We start from the raw sequence: 25,213 nt of genomic DNA, 5'->3' as shown, positions 1-25,213 counted from the left end.
AGTAGAAGGGGTGCCTAGAAACTTGCCTGGCATGTGGGCTCAACTCTGATATAGGAGTCCCTGAGCAGGTGGCAGTGACCCAGGTGATGGGGTGGAGAGACGAGGCAGGGGCAGATACAAATTCCTTCACCTGCAGTTGTCTCGCTACCCCAGGAAGCTCAGGGCTGGTTGCTTAGCAACAGCACCTACCACCCTCTTCCACCTTCCCCTCCCCCACCCCATCCATGGGTGCCTCTCAGAGCTTCCCTTCCCCCGAGGCTGCCCTGTTCAACAGGACGTGAGAAGGGTCTGTGCACTTTTTTGGCCCTGCCCCTGGAATAAGGCAGGAACAGACATAAAAGGACCCAGGACTTGGAGGCAAGCACAGAACTGGTCCCTCTACAAACCAGCCATTCAGTTCCAGGCATGTAGGGGATGGATGTGCAGGGCAAGAAAGATGCTCGGGAGTCAGGCCCACCTGGAGGAGCGTCTCAGCCCCACTTGTGCTTAGTTGCTGCTGGCCCCAAACCACCTGGAGCTGCAGGTTTTTCATCTGCAAACTGGGGATAAGAATAGCAGCCACAGCTTGCAGGGGTTGCCTGAATGACATGCAATAATTCATGAAAACAGCCAGCACTGTGCCTGGCACAGAAGAGGTGCTCAGGAGGCGTGAGCTGCTTTTCTTTACATGGGGGTCATTCCAGGGCTGCCTGAGAGTTAGGGTGACCCCCACAAAGCCCTGCTGCTCTGTAAGACCCTGCAAGTGGCTGGCCACGGTGGCTCACGTCTGCAATCCCAGCACTTTGGGAGGCCGAGGTGCACAGATCACCTGAGGTCAGGAGTTTAAGACCAGCCTGGCCAACGTGGTGACACCCTATCTCTACTAAGGATACAAAAATTAGCCGGGTGTGATAGTGCATGCCAGTAATCCCAGCCATTCGGGAGACTGAGGCAAGAGAATTGCTTGAACCTGGGAGGCGGAGGTTGCAGTGAGCCAAGCTCAAGCCATTGCACTCCAGCCTGGGCAACAAGAGTGAAATTCTGTCTCAAAAAAAAAAAAAAAAAGAAAAAAGATCCTGCAAGTGTTGCTCGTCCTCCCTGTGACCCGCTCACAGTGAGGGGAAGAAATAATCAAATTTGAATGACCCCCTAAAGCCCACGATGGACTCTGAGCTGGGAGTTGGGGGCCTGGGGAAGTGGCAGGGACAGAGGAAGATGTCTCGGTCCTTAGCTTCCGTTGTCTGACCCAGGTCCCTTTTTCCTGTTGCCAATAAGTTGTCCCTTTTCTCTCAGCCTTTCTGCACCTCCACTTCTTCCTGTGAGGCCAGGATTTACCTGCACCTTTTTTGATCTCTTCAGAGTCCCCTGCTCATGTGGGGATCCAGTAGCTCCCCCAAGGCCTGGCCCATCTTTCCCTCCCTGCCCACTGGTCTCTTTGGGGCCAAGCAGAGAGTGGCCTTTGCTGGGTTCTGGCTCTGCCCCACGGCCTGGAGGCATGGGAGGCCCTAGACCACAGCCCAGCCTGGCAGCTGGCACGCAGCAAGGGCTCCTAATGGTTTTATTACCAGCAACAATGTGGTGCTTGTTGCCATCCACGCACAGGCTGACGGTTCCCAGCCCAACTGGTGGTGGCCTGAGGGCCCTGCCTGGTACTGGAAGCTCAGCTGAGAAGCCCAGTGGGGCTGGGCAGTCAGTTGCCTCTGCATTTTCTTCTGTCAACACCCTGCCAGCAGCCTAAAATCAGAGAGAGCTGGGGCATGGCATAGTGAGATGCTGGCCCCCAAGTCGGCAGAACTGGCAGCACTTAAGTGTTCTCTCCAGAGGATCCACAAATTACATCCATCCATTCATCTCAGAGAGACCTACTGTGTGCCAGGCACAGGCTACACAGATGAAAGGGGTCATGCTCATCCTCAAGGAGCCTGCAGCTTAGGTGGGGGTCTGGCAGGGCAGAATGATCCCTGGCACACTGTGCCCACACATTACCGGGGCTCAGAGAAGGAAGTCGGATTCAGGGGGAGAGAAGATCCAGAAAGGCTTTCTAAAGGAGGTGACGCTTGAGCTGAGTCTCAAAGGGCAGGGAGCAGTTAGCCAGGTGGACAAGGGTGCTTTTTGGCCCCATGTGGCCGCAGTGTAGGGAATGATGGGGTACGAGGCCAGGGGCCTAGGCTGGAGGACCATGGAAGGCCGGGTTGTTATCTGTCAGTGGCATCAGCTTGGTATTTATATTTGAGAAAGATCATTCTAGGGCATCGAGGAAGAGAACTCAGGCAATAGGGTTTGGGGGCAGGGAGCCCAAGTGGAAGGCTGGCACAGAGGTCCGGGAAAGCAGTGTGGGCCTGGAGGGGGTATGCGTGGTACGACGTCTAGGAAACGGAGTCAGTAGGAACAGTCGTGATAAAGGAATGAGGGAGTTGGGGTGGCCCTCTGGCTTCTAGCTTAGCCAGCTGTGTGGGTGGGGATGCCCTTCATGGGGGGTACGGGGTGGGGGGAGTCAGAGAGAGCAGGAGGTGCCTCCCACATGGAGTTGGATTGGAATTGGGACTTGAGGGTGGGTGGGATTTTCCCAGGGCACCTTCTCCTTTCTGAACTCTGACTTCCCCAGGGGGAGCCAGAGGCAGGCCAGGCTTGCAGAGGAGGCTGGAGCCTGAGTCATAGGCCTGGAGGCGGGGCCCCTGGTGCAATGGATGAGAAAGGCAGGTGCATTTCAGTCCATAACTGATCGGACCCCTGCAGATTTTTGAAGGAATATTTTGAGGAAGGTGCTCGCACTCATGCATTGGGGATGCTGATGAGTTGGGGTGCTTGCTTCCCAGTGATTTCCTCAGAAGATGACCTGCAAGGCCTAGACCCTGGCCCTCCACCCAGAACTTGCGGCTAGTCTCATTGCCCTCTGAGAATATTTGGGTGGGCTGGAAGTTGATATCAGGCTGTCCAGCCTTGCCCTCACTCTCCATTCAGAGGCAGGTCTGTGGAGAGAGACAGGAGGGACAACCTGGGGACAGCATATTTGGAAAGCAAACAGAAAAGAAGCAAAAACTGTTCTTCTAAAATAGAGGCTTATGTGTGTTCTGTGAAGGGTAATGTGGAAGACTGTTTCCAAAGAATTTCTAGAAAAAGGACGTGAGCCACATCAGCACCATTGAACTTAGATAGAGGCCAGGAGCAGTGTGGCATCGTGCTGGGGCCACCAGGCTGGGGGGCTGGACAGATGGTGGTTTCATCTCAGCCCTGCCACCTCCTTGCTTCGTGTCCTTGGGAGATCACGCAACCTCTCTTAAGCTCAGTTTTGCCGTCTGCAAAATGGATGTAACTTCACAGGCTGGTGTTCTTGTTTGTTCTGAGCACTGCTTCTTGCACTAAACCTGGATGTTTTATCTCACCCTTTTCCCTTTTTTTCCTTGTTTTATTTTTTTGAGACTGAGTCTTGCTCCGTCGCCAGACTGGCATGCAGTGGTGCGATCTCGGCTCACTGCAACCTCTGCTTTCTGGGTTCAAGCAATTCCCCTGCCTCAGCCTCCCACATAGCTGGGACTACAGGCGTATACCGCTAAGCCCGGCTAATTTTTTGTATTTTTAGTAGAGATGGAGTTTCACCATGTTGGCCAGAATGGTCTCGCTCTCCTGACCTCGTGATCCGCCCGCCTTGGCCTCCCAGCGTGCTGGGATTACAGGTGTGAGCCACCGCACCCAGCATTTCTCACCCATCTTTTAAAAGAATCCTCATACAGTTGGCCTCGAGGGTGTTTGAGGATGAAAATTCAATCATGTATGTTCACTGCTGGCACAGAGGCGGCACTCACATGCCCTATCCGTCCCTCCCTCGCTTCTGCACTTCCTCTGGTTCTTTGCCTCCCGAGAAGCCTGTTTCCTCCTGTCCCCTCGGTCAGTTTTGAGTTCCCCTTTCCAGGGAAGGTCCATTCATCGTGTTCGATAGACTCTCTTCTTCCCGATTATTCCCTGCAAACCTGACGCACCCAGTGTATCTGAAGAGCATCTACTGAGCTAAATGGGAGTTGCGGGGGGCTCAGTTCCTGTTCTCTTTTTATAAGCTGGGGGAGGATCTGTGCGGAGCTGTCCAGGAGAGCAGAGGGCATGGGGCCCCGGGGGAAAGTTGCAAGACCCAGCAGGACCACAGCTGAGACCTTGCCCTGTAGCTGGCTCAGTGTGCCAGGGGATAGGGGCACACAGCCCTGGTGGGTCTGGGAGATGAGCTCAGAGGTGACTTGGCCTGGACATGGGTGGGGCTGCCCTGCTCTCAGAGCCAGACCTCGGGAGATGGCAAGGAGGGCCGCTTCCTCTGTGAGAGCCACACATGACGGCCCTTGGGCTGTATGGTGGCTCTCTGACATGCAGCTGCACCCCTGGGGAGATGTTTGAAGCCTCTCTGCATGCTGGAGGATCTGGTGGGAAGATGGCTTCGAAGCAGGGCTCTTGTGGTGGTGATGCTGCCAAGAAGGCCGGGCAGAAGTCGGCTGTCTCTGGCTGGGGGTGGGGCAGGGGCTACAGTCCATCAGAGTGTGGAAACCTGTCTTTCTCTGGTTTGTGCAGACCTGTGTGAGCAGCCGTGCCGCAGGACTGGCCCTCTGGAAGTGGGGCATACATGAACTCAGGGTGTGGCGGTGTAATCAAATGAAATGTACAGCATAATTAATCTGGCATACCCTTAATGATATGCATAATTGTGCTGCATGGTAATTAGGTGTAAATGGTAAGCAGTTCACATAAATGTTTTTGTAATTGGTATTAATTTTGCACAGGCAAACCAAGTTTATGCGGTTTTTCTCTTCTTGCTCTGTTAGTTTTCTAGTACAGGCAATTCCAAGCTTTTGGAGGAATTCTGTTGCAAATGTTTGTTTATAGGGCAATGTTTTGTGTTTTCTCTCAGAACAATGTTATGAATGGTTATGAGGTTCCCAAGCTGGTTTCCAAATGCCTCTTTGGCCCATACAGTAGGTGAAATGTGCAACGCATGTGCCTGTGTCGGGAGACCCCCCAGGATCCTCCTGCTCCGGGTGCCCGGGGAGCACAGCACGAGGGGAGCTGTGCACGTGTGTGCCTGGGTCATCTCTGCATGTGTCTAGGTGTGTCTCTGTGTGTGCATCTATGTGTGTTTGTGTGTGTGTGTGTGTTCTGCATGACTGTGAGAGACTCCGGAGGCCACAGCGGCAGGTTGAAATTCTCTGGCAAATACATTCCCCATTCTAGTGGCAAAGGAGCCTGGGCTGGAGACTGAGGGGCATTAGCTGGGAGGGGGACCCAGGCCCAGCAGCTGTTTCTAGGAGTGAGCACAAGCCACTCCGGGGCGTGGTCTGAAGCCAGAGTCTAGGTTTCCTAAGAACACACGGCTTGCCTTTCTTTCTGATCAAGCACATAATAATGTTTAAATGAACATTTATTGAGTGCCTGCCACATGCCAGGCCCTATGTTAAACACTGGACTCAGATTCCCTTCTGTCTTAAAATAGACTTGTGAACTAGGGACTCTTATTCACCTCCCTTTACAGCTTGGGAAACTGAGGCCCGAATCTCTGAGTGACAGAGCCAGGGTTTGAGGCAGAGACTGCTGGAGGCACAGGCCCGTGGTTCTGAGATGTGCTGCTTGGAACCCTGGGCTCTTCTCCCTCCCTCGGCCCCCTCCACAAATGGTTTTTTTGTTTGTTTGTTTTGAGATGAGATCTCACTCAGCCGCCCAGGCTGGAGTGCATCTTGGCTCACTGGTGCGATCTCAGCTCACTGCAACCACCGTCTCCCAGGTTCAAGTGATTCTCCTGGCTCAGCCTCCCGAGTAGCTGGAATTACAGGCACCTGCCACCAGACCCGGCTAATTTTTGTATTTTAGTAGAGACGGGATTTCACCATGTTGGCCAGGCTGGTCTTGAACTCCTGACTTCAGGTGATCCGCCTGCCTCGGCCTCCCAAAGTGCTGGGATTACAGGCGAGAGCCATGGCACGTGGTTTGTTTTGGTTGGGACAGACGATGAGGAGAAAGGCAGCCCTGTGGGAAAGTCTGAGAGCAGCAGGCTCCTTTCTGTGGAAGTGGGTGGGGAGGGGCCGAGCTCCAACAGCCCTAAAGACCCTTTGGGGGACCTTCTGGTTTGGAGCTGAGAGGGAGTTGGTCCAGGTAGTGGGTTGGGGGAGCATGGACAAGGGCGGCGTCGGGAGAGGGTAGTCACAGGCCAGCCAAGGACTCACCCCCGTTTCCTGTGGTTCACTGATAGCCTAGGCCCTCACCACCCCCTTCACCTTGGGGATCTGGGGCAGGTGGGCCTGCAGACCCACGGCAGGTGCACTGCTGGCCTCGGAGCTCCTGCAAGCGGCCTTTCCATGGGGCTCTGTCAAGCGACCCCTAGAATGGGGATTGTGGGGGGTCGCTCTAGGCACCGCAGCACTGTGCTGGGGATGTTGCAGCTGCCTGGGAGTGACTTCACACAGTCCTCTCTGCCTCCAGGGTCACCCGGAATGGGGTTTCGGGGGACAAGCTGTGGGCGGGGTGGGGAAGGACAGCAAGATGCAAGGCATGAACTCTGACCTCGTCGCTTTGGGAAGTTAGACACATCTGTATATGCAGGGAACACTCATTGACCCCTGGGTGGGTGGTGGAGGAGAATAGGACAGGGTGGGGGAAGGAGAGATACTGGGTTGAAGGACTGGGAGAGGGGAACTGAATGGGCCCTGTGGGAGAGGGTGGGAGCCAGGGGTGTCATCTGGGGACAGCTGGGAGAGCTGGGAGAGGTGGGGGCATGGCCAGAACAGTGGGCGGAGGCTGCATTGCAGCCAGCCTCAGTGAGGCCAGGCCAGAGTGTATATTTTACCACGTGTGAAAATCTTTGGCATCACAGGATTTTTTTTAAATAGTAGCTTTAAGATATAATTCACATTCCATACAGTTTACCCATGTTAAGTGTACAGTTCGATGGTTTTAGTACATGCACAATCAATTTTTTAAAGTTCTCACCAGGCGTCATAGGTTTGCATAGAGAGAGCTGTGTGCGGACAATTTTACAATCTTTGCTGAGAGGCTAGGGTGGGAGGTAGAGACGCCAGAGGCAGGCGGACCCACTACAGGGGAGCCAGCAGGTTACTGTGTCGCAGACACGAGAGGTACAAAGGGCCTGGAGGGACTAGGGGGAGGAGAGAAGCCTGAGGACCAGGTGATTGCTGGATGTGGGGACCCAGGGGAAAGGTGGGACCTGAGTTTTCTCCAGGGTTTGGGACTTAGGCAGCTGACAGGAAGGGAGTGTTACTTCCACGTTGGGGGAAAAGCCAGAAAGTAGAGCCGGCTCTGAAGGAAGCATGTTCTGGAAGAGTAGGATTTTAGATGACTGCAAGTCATCCAGTTGGGATGAAAACAAATAGAGATGGAGCCCCGGGCAGTAGGAGGCCTATGTTAACTTGTGCCCAAGTGTCTTAGAGGAAGAGCATTCAAAGAAAAGCTGAAGGTAGAACATGACCTTTGAGGAGCGCCCACCGTGCAGAAGTGGGATCAAGACTCTTGGCCAGCCCTGGATGTAAGGTTTGTTCTTGCCGAGTTTATAAGGAAGAAACTGAGGCCAACACAAGAAAATCCAATATGAAGGAATTTATTCAGGCTCCCGGGCGAGGTTCTGCAGTCCGACAGGAGGGGCCAGAGAAGTCGCACGGACGCCTCTCAGACAGGGGTTTTTATAGGGAGTGAAGGAGCTCGATTGGTTGTGGGAGAGCAGGACTACTATTGGGTAAAGTTGCAAGCCTTTGTTTGCATACAGGACTTGGCTGCTATTGGTTAGAATTACTCGGCTGCTATTGGCTAGAAAGACTCGGCTGCTATTGGCTAGAAAGACTCGGCTGCTATTGGCTAGAAAGACTCGGCTGCTATTGGCTAGAATCACAAGACCCTGCTTGCATACTGGGTTCTTTAAGGGAAAGCCAGGCTATGCAATAAGGGGAAAAGGGAACATGCCCGAGTATGTCCGAGCTTTCAGAAAAAACGGAGGAGGGGGATGTGCGTCCGAGCACCCGGTGAGGCAACCGGCCTTACACTGGAGACAGAGCTGCAGAATCTGAGGCTAAGGAGCAAGGAGCCACATGGAGTCCCGGCTGGGAGAGAACATGGAGAAGGCACTTGCTGGTGAGCTCCAGAAGCAGGGGTCTCCTTTCACTCCAGGGCCCGGCTCCACAGTGGCACTCAAGAAATGGCTGTTGAGGGAGTGCCTGAAGCAGGGAGCGATGAGCTGGCCAGGATGTGGAACTGAGGGCCGTGAGGAGGGAAAATGGCCCTCTGGGGCCGTGGGTGACGGTATCAGTCAGGGTCCATTCAGGAGGCAGAGACCACATGGTGATTGGAACAAGGAAAGTTTCGCATAAGGATTATTAACTCTAATGGGATTGGAATAATGAGGAATTGGCTAGTAAGAAGCAAAAATAACTCCAAAGAATACAAAAATAATAGCTGTGAGAACAGCCCCTACCTCTAGGGTTGCCACAGAATGCCCAAGGAAGAGGCCCCACAGGGCTGAGATCCAGACGTTGATGGAGAGGGTGTGGCCACGGCTCCCTGGATGGCAACGTCTCTGTAATGCCATATTGGCAGAACTTGCTGGATAACCACACTCCGGAATTTACTGGAAATCCATCTTTTTGGGTCTCAAGGAAAGTTGTTTGTGAGAGGTATCTTGCTGGAAGCATACGGCTGCTAAGTTTTCCCAGGGGAGCACTAGGTGAAGCTCCTGACTGTTGGGTGCTGCTGACTGCCATGTGTTGCTGGAGCCAGGCGCTGGGGAAGCTACCTGCATTGCAAGAGGCTGGCACTCCTGCAGGAGCTGAACACTGGAAGGCTGCATGCCACGGGAACTGGGTGCTGGAGAAGCTGCGACAGCACAGGAGCTGGGTTCTGGGAAGCTTCACATCTGGCAAGACCCTGATGCTGGAAAGCACCCATGCAGCAAGATCTGGCTGCTGGAGAGGCTGTATACCATGCAGGAACCCACCAAGAGAGCATATCAGGTCTAGGAAGGAAACTCACTTCCTCCTTCAACACCTCTTCGGTGTCCTCCACAGTTGTGCCAGCTGGCAAAGGAAAAGTATTTAAAGGGCCCAGCTCCATCTTCACAGCACAGGCAACAATGGGTGAATAAATTGATAACTGGCACAGTCTACCCCTTTGGCTACACAGCTTCCATTTGCACCCTTTTACAACATCTGGATTCCCATACAAAAACAACCAACAGATGTCTACGTATCAAGACAGTTATCCTTCTTATGAAATTCTCACCCTTTTGCCCAAAGACCCCCAACCGTCTGGCTATAATAACTTCTCAAAGCCAGTCACAGTCCCACTGAATATTCTGTTACCTAAAGACTAAATTATGGCCGGGCGTGGGCTCATGCCTGTAATCCCAGCACTTTGGGAGGCTGAGGCGGGTGGATCACGAGGTCAAGAGTTCAAGACCATCCTGGTCAACATGGTGAAACCCCATCTCTACTAAAAATACAAAAAATTAGCTGGGCATGGTGGCGCGTGCCTGTAATCCCAGCTACTCAGGAGGCTGAGGCAGGAGAATTGCCTGAACCCAGGAGGTGGAGGTTGAGGTGAGCCAAGATTGCGCCATTGCACTCCAGCCTGGGTAACAAGAGCGAAACTCCATCTCAAAAAAAAAAAAAAAAAAAAAAGACTAAATTATAAAGTTAACTGCCAACAACTTGTATAGAAAACAATGGGGGCTGGGCATGGTGGCTTATGCCTAATCCCAGCACTTTGGGAGGCTGAGGTGGGCAGATCACCTGAGGTCAGGAGTTCAAGACCAGCCTGGCCAACCTGGTGAAACCTCGTCTCTAATGAAAATACAAAAGAATTAGCCGGGCATGGTGGCAGGCGCCTGTAATCCCAGTTACTTGGGAGGCTGAGGCAGGAGAATCACTTGAACCTGGGAGCCGGAGGTTACAGTGAGCCAAGACTGCACCATTGCACTCCAACCTGGGCAACAAGAATGAAACTCCGTCTCAAAAAAAAATGAGAATGAGAAAAGAAGAAGAAAATGGTTACCATATTGCAAACACACACACATATATATCAAGTGAACAGAAAACGTGCAAAACCACTAGAGGCCTGGTTTCTGCATTTGTTCACAAGGCTACACTTGCTACCTGGCTTCCTCCTCCTCTTCTCCTAGTCTGCATTTCCTCCACACTCAGCCAGAGCCTCAGCAGGTCATGCTTCTTTTACTTGGTGGAGTGGCCCAAACCCTCATTCCCAAAGGATCTGAGTCCTTAGTTATCCTGCTTTTGTTATTGTTACCATAACTTTCCATTAAGCTTTCCTTTGGGTATGGAAGGTCTTAAGAGGTGCCTTAGAGAATCTGCTGGGTTCCAGATGTAGTCTTGCTTGGCTCCGTTGCTGATCAGCAATCCAGTTTTCTCCTTGGTAACTAGGATCAATCACTCCAGACAGTGGTGTCACTCCTTTTTTCCACTGCCAGTTCTGTGACATAAGGAATTCAAGAAAGCCAAGTGGGTGTAAGTGTCATCTGTCCCAGGGAAAACTTTGTGATATGTCCCATGGTGGGAGCATTCTCCCCCAAGGACAAAGATAGTCAGCATCCCTAGAGGGTTTCAGAGCCGTGGGGTCGGGGAACAGGGCCACACGTAGGGGCTAAGTGATAGAGCCTCCGGAGCTGGCAGCTGTATACCATTCTGTAGAGAAGGTTGAAAAAGTAGAGAAATGTGCAGATGACCGTGGGCCGCTTCCGCCGGGTATGATAATATCAGACCCATGCTGGTCGCTGCCAGACCCCTGTCCAGGACCATGTGCCTGATTCTCACATGGACTCCAGCCTGGCCATCCTGTGCCCCTGACTCCCAGGCTGTGGGAAGCCCATCTGACCCACACATAGCACGTGTGACCCCTTAGACAGGGCTCCTGGCTTCCAGCACTTGGAAATGGGTGCTGGCTTACGAAAGTCTGTGTTGGCTCATTTTGGCTCCTGAGAACAACTTCAGCTCCTTAACAGCATCTATTTTGGGTATAAATCACCCCCCGCCCACTTTTGAGACTGTGTCATGGCAACCATTAGTGTGAGCAAAGGAGTCTGACTCAGACTCCCATGTGGCCGCCGTAGTGGCAGCAGGTTTGGTGTGATCATAAGTGCTCCTGCTGCTGGTGCCAGTGCTGGTGGTGCCATGGCCTCAAGGGTGGTGTGAGAGCCACAAGCCGTCTTATTGTGACTCTAGAGCCAGACAGATGGGCTTTACAGAGGGCAGGACTGCTGGCCTCTCACCAGTGGCTTTGGTATTCTATGGATACCCAGTGGTTTGGGTGAAAGTGATGTTTCTGAAAGGGTGATGGAATGATGATGGGCATCTCACTGGAAAGTGGCACCAAGACCCCCCTCCCTCCCCCTCCTCTTTATCCATCCCCAGCCTTATGACCAAGAGAGGTTGTGACAGGAGGGGGAATAGTGGACAGATAGACATTTCTGTCTAGGAGGTCGCCTCTACTTTCTGTTAGCCCCCAGTGTACCCCCACCCTGGCAGTTGATTGGGCAGGGGGCAGGGGTGGGGCACAAGATACTCTGCTGCCTTCTGTCACCCACAGGACTCATTGGCACCCCCTCCTAAGCTCACATAGGAAATTTGGCCATGGGACTCTTATCTGTGGGCCAGGGTCACCCCAGAGGCATAAACAGTTGATCATGGTGCTGGCTCTGGGATCCATGTTTAGTGTGCTCATTCATGACCGAGAACTGCCACATTTGCCAGGGGTCCCAAGTTACATGGACCTGGATTCATAATCCTGCCCTGGAGCTCACTAGCTATGCTACCCTGGAGAGGTACTAAATCTCTCCAGGCCTCCATGTCTTCTATAAAATGGGGAAAACACTAGGACCTACTGCATAGGATTGTTATGAGGATTGAACAGGACGGGGCATGTTTTCTAGCACAGTGCCTGGCACATGGTAGGTGCTCAGGAAATAGCTGCTTGAATGAATGAATGAATGAATGAATGACTCTGCATTGGGCAAGGCATTGAATACTGTCATTAGAAAGTACTGTGCCCTCCTTCCCCGCTCCCACTGCAGACAAGCCTGACCAGGAAAGAGAGACTGACTGGAAACTGTTTTCTGGCCAGTCCGTGCCCAACGTTGATCTATCTGCAGCAGTCGCATGCCAGTTGTGAGGGATGGGGTGGAGGGCTGAGGGCTTCTGAGTGGGACGGACCTAGACTGCGTTTGGCTCCACCCCTTACCCACTGTGTGACCTCGGGCAGTTTTATTAATCTCCCCATACCTCATTATTCTCATCTGGAAAATGGGGATAAAAATAGTACCCGCTTCAAAGGGTTGGGGTGAGGCGTGAGGATTAATGAGATGTTGACATTGTAAAGCTCTGCTCGCGGACCTGACATGTTGGAGAAGCTTAAGTACAAGCGCCTGCTTGAGCAAAGGCCACTTAGAGGAACTCCAGGGATTTCAAGAAACGGGAGAAATCTGCGGGCTGGTTGAATCCGAGAGTAATAGTCGTTAAGATTTATTGAGTACTTTCTCTGTGCCAGGCGCTCTTGGAAGCATTTTTAGGGCATTCCATTTTAAATTTCACAGCAGCCCTGTAAGTTGGAGAGTTATTTCCCCACTCAACCGCTGAGAAAACTGAGGCACCGTTTTGCCTCAGGCCACACAGTTGATAAGAAATAAGGCTAGCGTTAGAAGCCCTGCAGTGGGCCTCCCAGAGGGGACTGAGATTAGCCTATAGGCCAGGAGGGTGTCAGCCACAAGTCTAGACTCACACCAAAGGAGTGATAGTTCACAGCACCCAAAAGTTCAGAGACGCCCCTGCCTCCAGGAACAGCAAGACCAGGGGACCGGACAGTGACTGAAAGCTTTCTTCCTCTGTCTCCATCTCTGAGCTCTTTGTTCTCAGGCAGGCTCTCTCCAAGTGGTGGGAAGGCAGCAGCTGGCAGCCCCTGACTCACATTGACCATGTTAGCATCTTTCCATTACATCGGTAAAAATGTTCCAGGGAGGCCTCCGATTGGCTCTACCTGGTCACATGCTCACCCCTCGCCTGGGGTGGGGGTTAAGGTCAGCATAGGCACAGTCAAAACCCCATGACCAGAGTTTCCCACCAGGAAGGAGGGGAAGGCATCTAGGTAGAGCAGAACAACCAGAGTCCACTAGAGGAAAAGGAAAATTCATGCAGAGGGAGGAAGAAGGACCTGCTGCAGAAATCTCTGTCATTCAGACAGAGAGCTTGAAATGGAGAAGAAGAGGCTCTTGGGGTGAGGACATTGGGCTGGTGTTTGGTGGAGTGAGGATTTAGGTTTGTGGGCTGTGACAGTTTTGGTTTTGGAAGAGGACAATTGTGTGCAAGCCTGTGTTGGGGTGAGACTGTGGGGTGGCAGGGAGGCCAGCAGTCTCTCAATCTGAAGATGGAGAGGAGGCTCCGGTGGTCATCTCAGCGGGTGCTGATGAGGCTGCGGTTGGTGAGGAAGGTGGGGATGGCGGTGGGGACAGTGTGGTGCGGGGGAGCAGTCCTGAGGCTCCAGGAGATGGTTGAGATGTGGCTCTTCGGTCTGAGATGGGGCTGAGTGAGCGGGGGTTGTGGTTAGGGATGCAGGCAGCACTGACTTGCACTGCCCATGGGCTCGTTGCAGTGGGAATGATGTGTTTGGAGGATTCAGCATTTCGTGAGGTTGGGGGGTGGAGAGGGAGGTACCAGTGTTGTAGCTGGTGATGGAACTCTGTGTGGGTGTGAGGAGCTGATGATGGTTATTCTGTGGGACGTGATGATTTCATAAAACAACAGAGGTGGAAGGGCCTCAGCTACGCTCTTATTTATAGAGGAGGAAATGGAGGCCAAATGCAACCCATGGCTGCAGATGGGATGTAAGCCCTTTCTCCCATCCACACTCTCTCTGTTTAAAAATTCATTTTTATTTACTCACAGTAGTACATGCATATAATTTAAGAAGTCGAATAGTACTAAAACCTCCTCACAAAATGCAGAGATTCCTTGTCTACTCCTACCCTTATCCTCTTCTCAGAGGCAACCACTTTGATTCTCTTAGCCGTTTCTTCCAGCAGTTTTCATCTCATGTTTCTGAGTAAAGTGCATATTTTTGATTCATCTATTTAGACATTTTCCATTGATTTCCTATTTAGTAGATCCTCTTACATGGCCAACCCTTCTACTCCTCAGCCATTCTCCTAAATATTAACAGTACTCTTCTTATATTTTTTCAAAAAACTGTTTGCTGTTGGTTTTTTTGAGACAGGATCTCGATTTGTTGCCCAGGCTGGAGTGTGGTGGCACGATCACAGCTCACTGCAGCCTCGACCTCCTGGGCTTGAGCAATCCTCCCGCATCAGCCTCTCGAGTAGCTGGGACTACAGGCATGTGCCACCATACCCTGCTTATTTTCTAAATTTTTGTAGAGACAGGATCTCCCTGTATCACCAGGCTGGTCTCAAGTAATCCTCCTGTATTGGCCTCTCAGAGTTCTGGGATTACAGGCATGAGCCATTGTGTCCAGCCTCAAAAATGTTTTGCCCATTTGGTTGCCAGAATAATGGTCCCCCTAAGATGACCAGGTCTTAATCCCCTGGACCTGTGAATATGTCACCTTACATGGCAAAAGGGACTTTGCAGATGTGACTAAATTAATGACCTAGAGATGGGGGGATTATCCTGGATTATCTGGGTGGTCCCAGTGTAATCAGAAGGGTCATTAGAAGTGAAAGATGGAAGCAGGAAAGTAGTCAGAGAAGAAGATGTTGATGAGGCAGAGAGTACTGTGATGGAAAAAGACTGTCCATCGCTGGCTTTGGAGTTGGAAGGGGACCACGTGGCAAGGAATGAGGGCAGCCTCTAGACGTTGAAAATGTCAAGGAAATGGATTCTCCTTAGAGCTTCCAGAAAAGAATGCAACATCTTGAGTTTAGCCTACTAAGGAGAGTTTTTTTTCTGCTTTACTACTGACTTCCAGAATTGCAAGATAATGTGTTGCTTTAAGCCATTAATTTTGTGGTACATACAAAAGTAATATGTATGTTCATACATGCATACATACATGTATATACACACACATATATTTGTTAAGCCTACATACAGTGTTTATTATTTCAATGAAACTGTTATTCACAGCTGAGCCTTGTGGTGTACTATAATAGTTTGTTTTCATTTTTTTTCCTGAACTTAATAATTACCTTGTTTCTCATTTGCCTTACTTTTTGTACCTGTTGCTAATTCCTACCACAACTTCTAATATAATTTTATTTTTCTGTAACAACACTGTTATCTTAGCTCTTTTCTTTTCTTTTTCTTTTTAATTGACACATAATAATTGTGCATATCTATGGGGTACCATGTGATGTTTCAATACATGTGTACATTGTATAACAATCAAAACAGGGCAGTTGGTATGTCCATCACCTCCAACATTTATCGCTTCTTTGTGGTGGGCCTACCACACTTTAAGTAGCCATCAGTATTGCTTTTCACATGGGCAGTCATGTTGGTAAAAGATGCTTCAGTTCCATTTTTTAAGTTTTCTACCCTCTTTCACTCTGGTTGCTTTCTAGGCACATTGTAGCTGATGTTCTGTGACTTCCTTTTATAGCCGTCTTTAGAATTCCCTTTACTTTTCAGTTGCAGTCTCTGTTTTCTGTCTTTCGTGTCCTCCTCTTACTTGGCTCACTCTTCTCGTTGGAGCATATCTTCCAGGACACACGTCTGTCCATGTCAAAATCCATTCATGGCCAGGCGCAGTGGCTCACACCTGTAATCCCAGCACTTTGGGAGGCTGAGGCAGGTGGGTCACCTGAGGTCAGGAGCTTGGGACCAGCCTGGCCAACATGGTGAAACACTGTCACTACTAAAAATGCAAAACTTAGCTGGGCGTGGTGGCAGGAGCCTGTAATTCCAGCTTCTCTCCAGGCTGAGGCAAGAGTATCTCTTGAACCCAGAAGGCGAAGGTTGTGATGAGCCGAGATTTCAACACTGCACTGCAACCTGGGCAACAGAGCAAAACTGTCTCAAAGAAGAAAAAAAGGAAAAAAACTCCATTCGGTTCTTGGGTTCAGATAGCAGAGTATGGCCACAAGTGATACCTGTAGTTTTGTCAGGTAAAAAGACAGTTCAGTCAAGCACAGTGGCTCACACTTGTAATCCCAGCACTTTGGGAGCCTGAGGCAGGCGGATCACCTGAAGTCGGGAGTTCAAGACCAGCCTAACCAACATGGAGAAACCCCATCTCTACTAAAAATACAAAAATTAGCCAGACATGGTGGCAAATGCCTGTAATCCCAGCTACTGGGGAGGCTGAGGCAGGAGAATTGCTTGAACCTGGGAGGCAGAGGTTGCGGTGAGCCAAGATCGCGCCATTGCACTCCAGCCTGGGCAACAAGAGTGAAACTCCGTCTCAAAAAAAAAAAAAAAAAGACAGTGCAACAGCAGAGGGCACGGTGATGACGGCACTCATGCCCCAGACTCAGCGGGGAAGGCTGGCCCTCTCTGGCTCGTGCTGGATGACTGGTGTGTGGCCTCTTTTCCCCTTCATCCTGGAGCCTTTCTGCCCTTATCTCCTGTACTGGATCTTCTGCATGTTCGAGGACATCTTCCTGTCCTTCCTGGGAAAGGATGGTGAGACCTCATATGTCTGAAGATGTTTTTACTAGGGCCCAGCAGGATGGCTCATGCCTGTTATCCCAGCACTTTGGGAGGCTGAGGTGGGAGGATCACTTGAACCAGGAGTTCAAGACCAGCCTGGGCAACATAGTGAGACCCCACCTCTATTTCAGAAAAAAAAAGAAAAGAAAAGAAAAGAAAATGTCTTTATGGTACTCTCACACTTAAATGATAATTTGGCTGAGTAAATAATTCTAATTGGAAAATTGTTTCAGATTTGTTTAATTTTTTAAGAACTCAGGCCAAGTGTGGTGGCTTACACTTGTAATCCCAGCACTTTGGGAGGTCAAGGCGGGTGGATCACTTGAGGTCAGGAATTCGAGACCAGCCTGGCCAACATGGCAAAACTCATCTCTACTAAAAATACAAAAATTAGCTTGGCGTGGTAGCATGCACCTGTGGTCCCAGCTACTCGGGAGGCTGAGGAATGAGAATCGCTTGAACCCAGGAGGTGGAGAGTGGCTGAGATCCCACCACTGCACTCCAGCCTGGGCAACAGAGCAAGGCTCCGTCTCGAAAAAAAACCCAACTGATTGGAAGCTCTGAGAATGGTATCAGGCTTGTTGATTTTTCAGGTCTATGTAGGTTGACCTGAATAAGCCATTTTGACCCCATGTGGGTACTGATGTTGGTACTGGCATCCTTAGACCTTTTCTCTTGGACTCATTAGATTCTCCAGAGAAGAAGGAAAGGGTTGTCTGGCTGCCAGTGTTCTCAGAGCCCAGTGGGGGAACAGCCTGAGGGACTGGACATCAGCATTGAAAATAACCTTCCTCTTCTTGGTTTTGATATATCATCTTTGTTCTCAGCTGTCCCTATTGACTCTCTGTGCAAAGACCCCCTATTTTATGCCCTCCAGAGACTATGGATAAACCTTCAGACTTTTAGAGGAGGGATCTAGGAATTCACTTCTCTCATTCAGCCTCTTGTTTTTCACACATGCATCTTCTTCAGCCCCAGTCCCGAAGTACCTGGTGCTTTCCTATAAGCATCTGTTTAAGACTCTGTTATATATCAGCATTCACACGCTTGTCTGAAATTTGGCTGTCACAAGTCTGCTTTCCAGATTCCACAATTTTGTTGGTGGTATTTCTTCTCTTGTTCAGCCTAATCTTGTGATTTTATGTCTTTTTTTTTGAGACAGAATCTCGCTCTGTCACCCAGGCTGGAGTGCAGTGGCGCAATCTCACCTCACTACAACCTCCGCTACCTGGGTTCAAGTGATTCTCCTGCCTCAGCCTCTGAAGTAGCTGGGACTACAGGTGTGCATCACCACGCCCCACTAATTTTTTGTATTTTTAGTAGAGATGGGGTTTCATTGTATTAGCTGGGATGGTCTCCAACTCCTGACCTTGTGATCCACCCACCTCGGCCTCCCAAGGTGCTGGGATTACAGGTGTGAGCCAACGCACCTGGCCCGATTTTATGTCTTCTTAAAAAATCTTTTGGCCAGGTGTGGTGGTTTATGCCTGGAATCCCAACACTTTGGGAGGCTGAGGTGCTAGGATCACTTGAGCCCAGAAGTTTGAGGCTGCAGTGAGCTGTGATACAGCCTGGGTGCCAGAGCAAGAACCTGTCTCTAAACAAACAAACAAAACGTTTTTCTACTGCATTGGATTTAGAAGGTAGTGACCCTTGGTATGCATATTTAAAGCTTTCAGTCCTTTTTCCACAACAGTTTTATAATTGAAGCAGTGGAGATGGTGCTATCTGTTGTGATATGAAGATGCTTTCATGGTGGGATTCCTTGAAACTTTTTTAAGTGGCTGTTACAAACATTCATGGTCGCTGTGGACTCTGAAAGGAGGAGATAAGGGTTTTTGGTGGCGGTGGTGGCTGCAGTGCCGCCCTTGGCCCAGGCGAAATGCTTTGTTGCTGGATGCACCAGGGTGGGGCGTGGGTGGGGCGTGGAAAGAGCGGGTGGCGGACCCCTGCAGCTATGTTGGGACTGTGGGCCCAGGAGAGCCCCTCCCCGAGACTGGGCTGCCCGAAGGAAGAAGGAAGCCTCTAAGGGCAGGTGGGCAGTGCCATGTCAAGGTCTGGGACCTTAATCACCAACTGGGGCCCCCTAGAATTGTGCAGTAAATGGCCTGCCTGGCAATGTACTGGAGGATTTTAGGTGATGGGGGTGATTTTGAGGAACTGCTGCTGACGGGGCTGGTCCAATGAGCAACACGAAAGGGACCTAGGATTGAACAGGTCAGCTGCGTTTGCTGTGAGGACAGTTTCTGCAGCTCAGATGTCAGAGTCTTGGTGAGGAAGGGGAGGAGGAAGAGAACCTCCCTCCCCTCTCCCCCTCCCCTCCCCTCCCCTTCCCCTCCCCTCCCCTCCCCTTCTCCTCCCCCTCTCCCTTCCTCTCTCTCCCTCTCCCCTCCTCTCTCTCCCTCTCCCCTTACCCTCCTCCTGGTGAGGAAGGGGAGGAGGAAGAGAACCTCCCTCCCCTTCCCCTCCCCTCCCCTCCCCCTCCCCTCCCCTCCCCTTCTCCTCCCCCTCTCCCTTCCTCTCTCTCCCTCTCCCCTTACCCTCCTCCTCCCCCTGTCTGTCTCCCTCTCCCTCTCCCTGTCCCTCTTCCGTGTCTGCCCTTGGGGTTGGCCCTGTGAGGTTCTGCTTGTCCCCCCAGCTTCCTTCCTCTCCCCACGGGGAGCTAAAGCTGAACCCTGAAGCACCCATGGTGGCGCAGATGCCCTGTGGGTGTCTCTAGGCCTAGGGCAGCGTTGAGACAACTCCCACCCCACTTCCTTGTGCCTGAGTCTCCCCAATTCCATTTGGGGTGCCCTGTCCTTGTCAGCCCTTCATGTGTCCACTGTACCTGTGGGGCCGCAACAGCCTCCTTGGCTGGTCAGAGCTATTCATAGAAGGGGTCCTGCTCTCCCATTTCATTGGTGGGGAAACTGAGGGCCTGGGAAGCCTCCATCAGGAGCAGAATCCACCCCTACGGACTCCAGGCTCAGCATTATTTCCAACCAGACTCTGCCCCTCTTAGCTTATGTGCCCTTTTGAAGGTTTTGGTTTGGGGGTGGCTGGAGATGTCCCTGGTAACCAGTGGGAAGTGGGGCTTGACAGGGAATTGCTGGCTGCTAAGGGCTGGGGCCGAGGGCTTCGGATTTGACCAGTTCTCTGTCGGGCTCTCCAGAGTTGCTTCTGTGGTGTGTGTTGGGGAATGTGAACCCAGCCCCTCAGAGTTTTAGCATCAAAGAGATCTGGGTTCAAGCTTCTGACGGATCCTAGCCTTGTTGATCTTCGCATCACCTGTAAACTGGGTACGCACAGCAGCTGCCCAGGCAGAGCACAAGCCAGGCCCTAAGCGGCGTGTGCCCTGTGGAGGCGATCCCCACTGCTGTCCCGCTGTCTGCCCTCTTGGAGACCTGGGCAACAAGCCTTCCTGGAGCCCAGGTGCTGTGCCTGGGGGCAAGGGGAATGGACACCGTGCACCTGGGCTGCCTCAGGGCTCAGCTGTGGGGCAGGCAGGCTTCCAGCCCTTCTGGGTTAACCTGATGGAACCCTTCCCATCCTGGCCCTAAGAAGGAGTTGGGAAGCCAGGGCAGAGCATCACTCCCAGCTCCAAGGGGCAGAGGGGCGGGAGAACCCCGCTTGGAAAGAGCAGAGGTGGGGACGGGTCCCACCCAGGGCATCTGGACTGGGGCAGGAAGTGGAGGGGACCCGCCAGCTCCTTCCTTTCACTAACCCCTGGGGCAGAGCCAGGGCTGGGGCCCCCACTCCCAGGCAGCAATGCACCCCTGAGAAAGGGGCTGGGCCTGTGGGAGAGCCAAGCCTGTGCTTTCTCCCGGTCCTGGTTTTCCAGGGAGCCCTGGCTGGAGGGGGATGGGAGGAGAAGCCCAGGAGGGAGGGGGAGCCGGGGAAGCAGAACCAGGAACTAGAAGGGGAAGGGTGTGGGTGGGCCCAGATCCAGCCTGCCTCTCGCTCTCCCTCGCCTGCCAATCCCCTCCTGGGCCCTGGCACACTTGAGGCAGGGGCTTGGCGGCCGCCTCCTCCAGGGGTGGGGAGCAGGGGAGCTCTTGTGTGTCTCTGAGTGAGGGTGCCGAGGCAGCAACACCCCCACCCCAGCTGTGGCCTGAGCTGCAGGCTTTGTTATTTCACTAGCTTGAGGCCTACACCTGGAGCAGTGGGTTCAGAGGACCCCTCGAGCCTGCCAGCTCTGCAGCCAAATGGGGCTGGTTCATGGGGTAGGGGAGAGAGCCTCCTCACTCCTGCTTCAGTGTGGCCGTGGCCTGTGGCCTTGGCCGTGGCCTCTCCCCCCAGGCCAGAGCCAACCAGGCCTGCAGCCTGGCCACAGCCTGAGTTCAGGGCCCAGACTTCTCCGGGCCCAGGCGCCAGTCCTGAAGCGAGGTGACATTTCACTACATCCTGACTGCGCTCACTTCCTCCGCATGGCGGGAGGTGTGGGGGTGGGGGTGAGGGCAGATTAGAAGGAAAATGTAGCAGGGCTGGGGGCCTCTGGGGGAGGCTGGGATTTCCCGGGGGCTGGTCAGGGTGAGAGGGAGGATGCGGGAAGCTTTCAAAGGAGAGAGCGGCTGTGAATGAAGAGAAGGGTGGAGGCGGAGGCAGTTGGAAGTCCCAGAAGTGGCACCCACTGGCCGCAGCGACAGAGGGGAGACCGCTGCCACCTCCAAGGGACTGAGAGGCTGCTGGGGTAGGAGGTGACCTGAGGGGAGCTGGCCTGGGTTTCCCTGCTCTCTGGGGCGCTGGTGAGGCCGGGAGGAGGAGGAGCGAGGCCCCAGGCCTCACGGGCCAGGTGTGGCCCTGGGCTGAGGGCCTGACCCAGGGATGGTGGGTGCCCTGCTTCACTGACCCTCTTCTCTCCCTCACAGGTGGAGCCATCGAAGCCCCCACCCACAGGCCGCAGGAGGCAGCGTTCACCAGAGGGCTCCACACCGGGATCTATGTTTAAGTTTTAACTGTCGCCTCTAAAGACCACGATAATTCCTTCCCCAAAGCCCAGCAGCCCCCCAGCCCCACGCAGCCCCAGCCTGCCTCCCGGAGCCCAGCCGCCCGCCATGCCCTCCAGCGGCCCCGGGGACACCAGCAGCTCTGCTGCGGAGCGGGAGGAGGACCGAAAGGTGAGCGGCGGGCCCTGCTGGGGGCCCTCTGGCCGGGGAGAGGGAGAGCCCTGTCCCCACTCGCTGCCAGCCGGCTCCCCGCACTGAGCGTGACCACATCACTCAGTGCTCACACGGTGTGGGACCCTCACGTCCCTGTTTGGGTGATGAGGAAGCTGAGGCTTGCAGAGGTTGAATTCTGATGGTCGAGGAGGCATTTGGCTCCAGGACACAGGCTGTTAACCGCCATGGCGCTCGCATAGAGGCCCAAAGCCCAGGTCTGTGCCACGGTGAGGGTTCGGCTTCACAGATAGTCGCAGAGCCTGGGTTCCTTCTTGGACCTTCCTCTTACTGGCTGTGAGCCTTCCGGTGAATCACTTTCTCTCTCTTTCAGCTGCCTCTGTTTCCTTAAGCTGTTCAGTAGCTTCTAAGGGGCCAAAGACAAGTCTGGTGGGGGGGCATGGTAGACAAGAGGCCGCTGGCAGGGTTGGGGGGGCACCCTCCCACACAGACGCAGGCACAGGCTGGGTGCTCAGTATGTCGTCAGCGCACTTTGGAGATGGTGATTTCCTGTCCCCGCCCCCTCCACCCCAGACTCCAAGTGAATGTCACTGGGTGATCTTTTGTGGCTTTTGGTCTCGGAGCTGGTGACCTCCATGTTTTCAGAATCCAGTTGAGGGGATGGCCTCTCCACCCTCCTGCTGATCTCCAGGTTGTGCCTGAATCAGTCAGAGGAGATTGTATCAGACTGACGGGAGTCCCTGCTGGGTCCCCACGGGCTGCCTTGGCCTGTTGAGCTGTGTCCCCACCATAGGAAAAGCTACCCCTTAACCCCCAGCACTGGAGTGTGTTGCCTTCTGTCAATGGAATAGTAAACTCACTGCCACTCCTCCCAGGGATCTTATGATGGCCACAGGCCGTCCTGGCATGTCTGTCTGCTGTGACCCATCCATAGTTCCCGCCCCCGCCGCTCCCCTTCCCCTGAGCAGTGCTGGGGGTTGTGATGCTTGGTGGTATCTGGGAGTAGCCCAGCATGCTTGTGGAGGCAGCAGTTGGTTCTTTTGGATCAAAGGTGGACACCTGGCACCAGCTGTGGGGGCCCTGAGCACTCTGGGGCTAGAGGCAGCCAGGCACCCCACCTGCCTGAAGGGCATCAGCTCAGAGACCTCCCTCTCGTGCTCAGCTCCTTCCTGGGTTCACTCATTCTCCAGAGTGTGTTTCTGTTTCCTGATTTTCCATTAATGGTTCCATTTGGTCTTTGGGGACAATGCTTGAGACAAATCAGGCAAGGACAGATGGCTCCAGTTTACAGATGAGGAAGCTGAGGTCTCCTGGACAGTGCAGGTCCAGATGAGAGCCTGTTCTCCTGCCTCCCAGGTCTGAGCCCTTCCCACGTCTGAGCCCTTCCCACGGCCTACTGGGGATACACACACACATACCAGGAGTCCACATGAAGCCCAGGGACCTGCCTTCCCAACCTAGCACGCTGCAGAGCACCGTGGGGGTGTGTGCACCCAGTCAGGCAGAGCAGGCCAGGAAGCCAGCATGCGCCGCAGCCCACTGGGCAGGGCTCCCGGGGCTACTGATCAGGCTCCTCCTTTCTGACCCCTCTGGGAAAGAACAGATAGTCCTGAATACCTGCGGGCCTCCAGGCTTTTCCCGCTCAGGACTCAAGTAGCATGAAGACCCAAGCCCTTTGATTGTAGAGTCGGGGACACCTGCAGCCGCCTGTGCTCTGGAGTGGCAGCTGTGGCCATGGCTGGCTGCCTCCCCTTCTTGGGCCTGGCTTGCTTTCTCTGTCGGATTAGGTGACCCTGAGCCTCAAGACTCGTCCCACTCCGGGTCCGATGTCCTGACAGTTGCTGACGCAGCTCCCCATCGAGGGTGGGGACAGCTAGGACACACTCTTCTTGTTACTGGACTGGACTCCCATGCCACTGCTGCTGCTCTAGGCTGTGGAGCCCCAGGCCCCCACCGATGGACGGCAGCAGGTCAGGATCTGCATTCTAATTGTTCAGGATTGAGAAGCAGCGCTGGACCAGGAGTCAGAAATCCCAGATCCTAGGCCTGAGTATGCCACTTACTGGAGATGTGACTTCATGCCATCTGGGCTTGTGTTTGCTCAGCTGGAAAATGGGGATAGTGACTCTAGCCTTGCCTGTTTTACAGGGCGATTGTGGAAGTCAGATGAGGTCACGGGCATGGAAGTGACCTGTAGACAGCAAAGTCTGGTCCAATTATGAAGGATTACGATTGCTATTATTATCTACCCATAGTAACTGCCCTGGCTCAAGCGGCAACAAACACACACCCAGCCCTAGATCCGGTGCTGATAGGGCGTGCACACTCACACACCGGCAGGCAGGCGGTCATGCCAAAAGATGGCAGCGATCTGGATAGAGAAGGGCCGGGCCGTAGCCGGGCCTCCTCCCCAGCCGCCCACGCCCACACCACGCATGCTGGCTCACCTGGCACACCTCCCCAGCACCTCTGGGCTGGCTCCAGCACCTCCAGTGAGCCGCGCAGCCAGGGAGGGTGGGGAGAGGCACTGACAGCTGCCCCAGCAGCCCGTGAAAGCCAGGCCTGTGGGCAGGGGTGCTGGTAGCTGCAAAGGGGAAGACACAGGCTTGGTCTGCAGCCCAGGGAGCCTGGCACAGGTGCCAGGGGCACTGTGCACAAAGGAACTGTTTGGCAAGCCAGATGGAAGGGGTGTGGCCACCCACCAGCCCCTCCACCACCTGGCCCCATGTGGCCCTCTAACCTCTGCCCCCCCACCCCACCCCCAGCCACGCCTCCACACACCTTTCACTCCAGCCCCACTCCTGTACTTCCTGGAGTCTCCAGGTCTTTGTTTATGTTGCTCCCTCTGCCTGGTGGGCCCTTTCCCTAATCTCTTCTCCTCCCTGGTCAGAACCTCAAAGCCCAGGCTGTAGTCTGCCTTATATTACAGTTTGCAGGGGACCATTGGTTCTCAAAGTGGGTTCCCCAAACCAGCAACTTCAGCATCACCTGGGAAGGCAAAATCAGGCCCCACTCCAGACCGGCTGAGCCAGAACTCTGGGCCTGGGACCCAGCCGGGCACCTTTTAACCAGCTCTCCAGGGGATACGGCTGCACACAGATGCTGAGAACTACTGGTGTAGATAACGTCACCCACTGCTAGCCTGGAGGGCAGGGCCACAGCCCTTTTCTTCCCTGTGAATCCCCAGGACCTGGAATAGCACAGAGTAGGTGCTCGGGAAATATTTTGTGGATAGGACGGAAAGGAAAATGAGAGTGTCCAAGACCCTCCCACAGGAGAATAATTCTGGTGCCCAGGATCAGGGAGGTGGAGTGCAAAGCTGTGGGTGCTGGGCTGAGTGGCCATGCTGTGGCTGGGAGTGTACAGAGTGGCCTGTGTGTGTCCCTGGCACCTGCCGCCTACCCCTACCGCCATCCATATGGTGGGCAGAGCGGGGCTGCTTGGGGAGATGGGGAGGAGGCAGGCCGAGCTCTGGGGCTGTGGTCAGGGCGAGTCAGC

The 25,213-nt window shown here is 53.5% G+C and overlaps 1 protein-coding gene across 3 annotated transcripts in view; it reads left to right on the top strand.

The window, feature by feature from the left end:
* DNMT3A (DNA methyltransferase 3 alpha) overlaps positions 1-25,213 on the top strand; it is a 111,420-nt gene that overhangs the window by 8,145 nt on the left and 78,062 nt on the right. For 2 of the 3 annotated variants that reach the window (XM_012453299.3, XM_064363905.1), the window contains exon 2: positions 21,467-21,715. In XM_012453299.3, the coding sequence (XP_012308722.2) occupies positions 21,653-21,715 (63 nt within the window). In that variant the 5' untranslated portion in view covers positions 21,467-21,652. Of the gene's footprint in view, positions 1-21,112; positions 21,289-21,466; positions 21,716-25,213 lie in introns of those variants that run through there. The other variant, XM_012453300.3, reaches the window with a different exon arrangement.

The sequence above is a fragment of the Aotus nancymaae genome, unplaced genomic scaffold (assembly GCF_030222135.1).
Source record: "Aotus nancymaae isolate 86718 unplaced genomic scaffold, 86718_ANA_hifiasm-v0.15.2.pri h1tg000057l, whole genome shotgun sequence".
Classification (NCBI taxonomy): domain Eukaryota; kingdom Metazoa; phylum Chordata; class Mammalia; order Primates; family Aotidae; genus Aotus; species Aotus nancymaae.
Note: the sequence above shows the minus strand (reverse complement) of the source record. Positions and strands in the feature narration are given on the sequence as shown.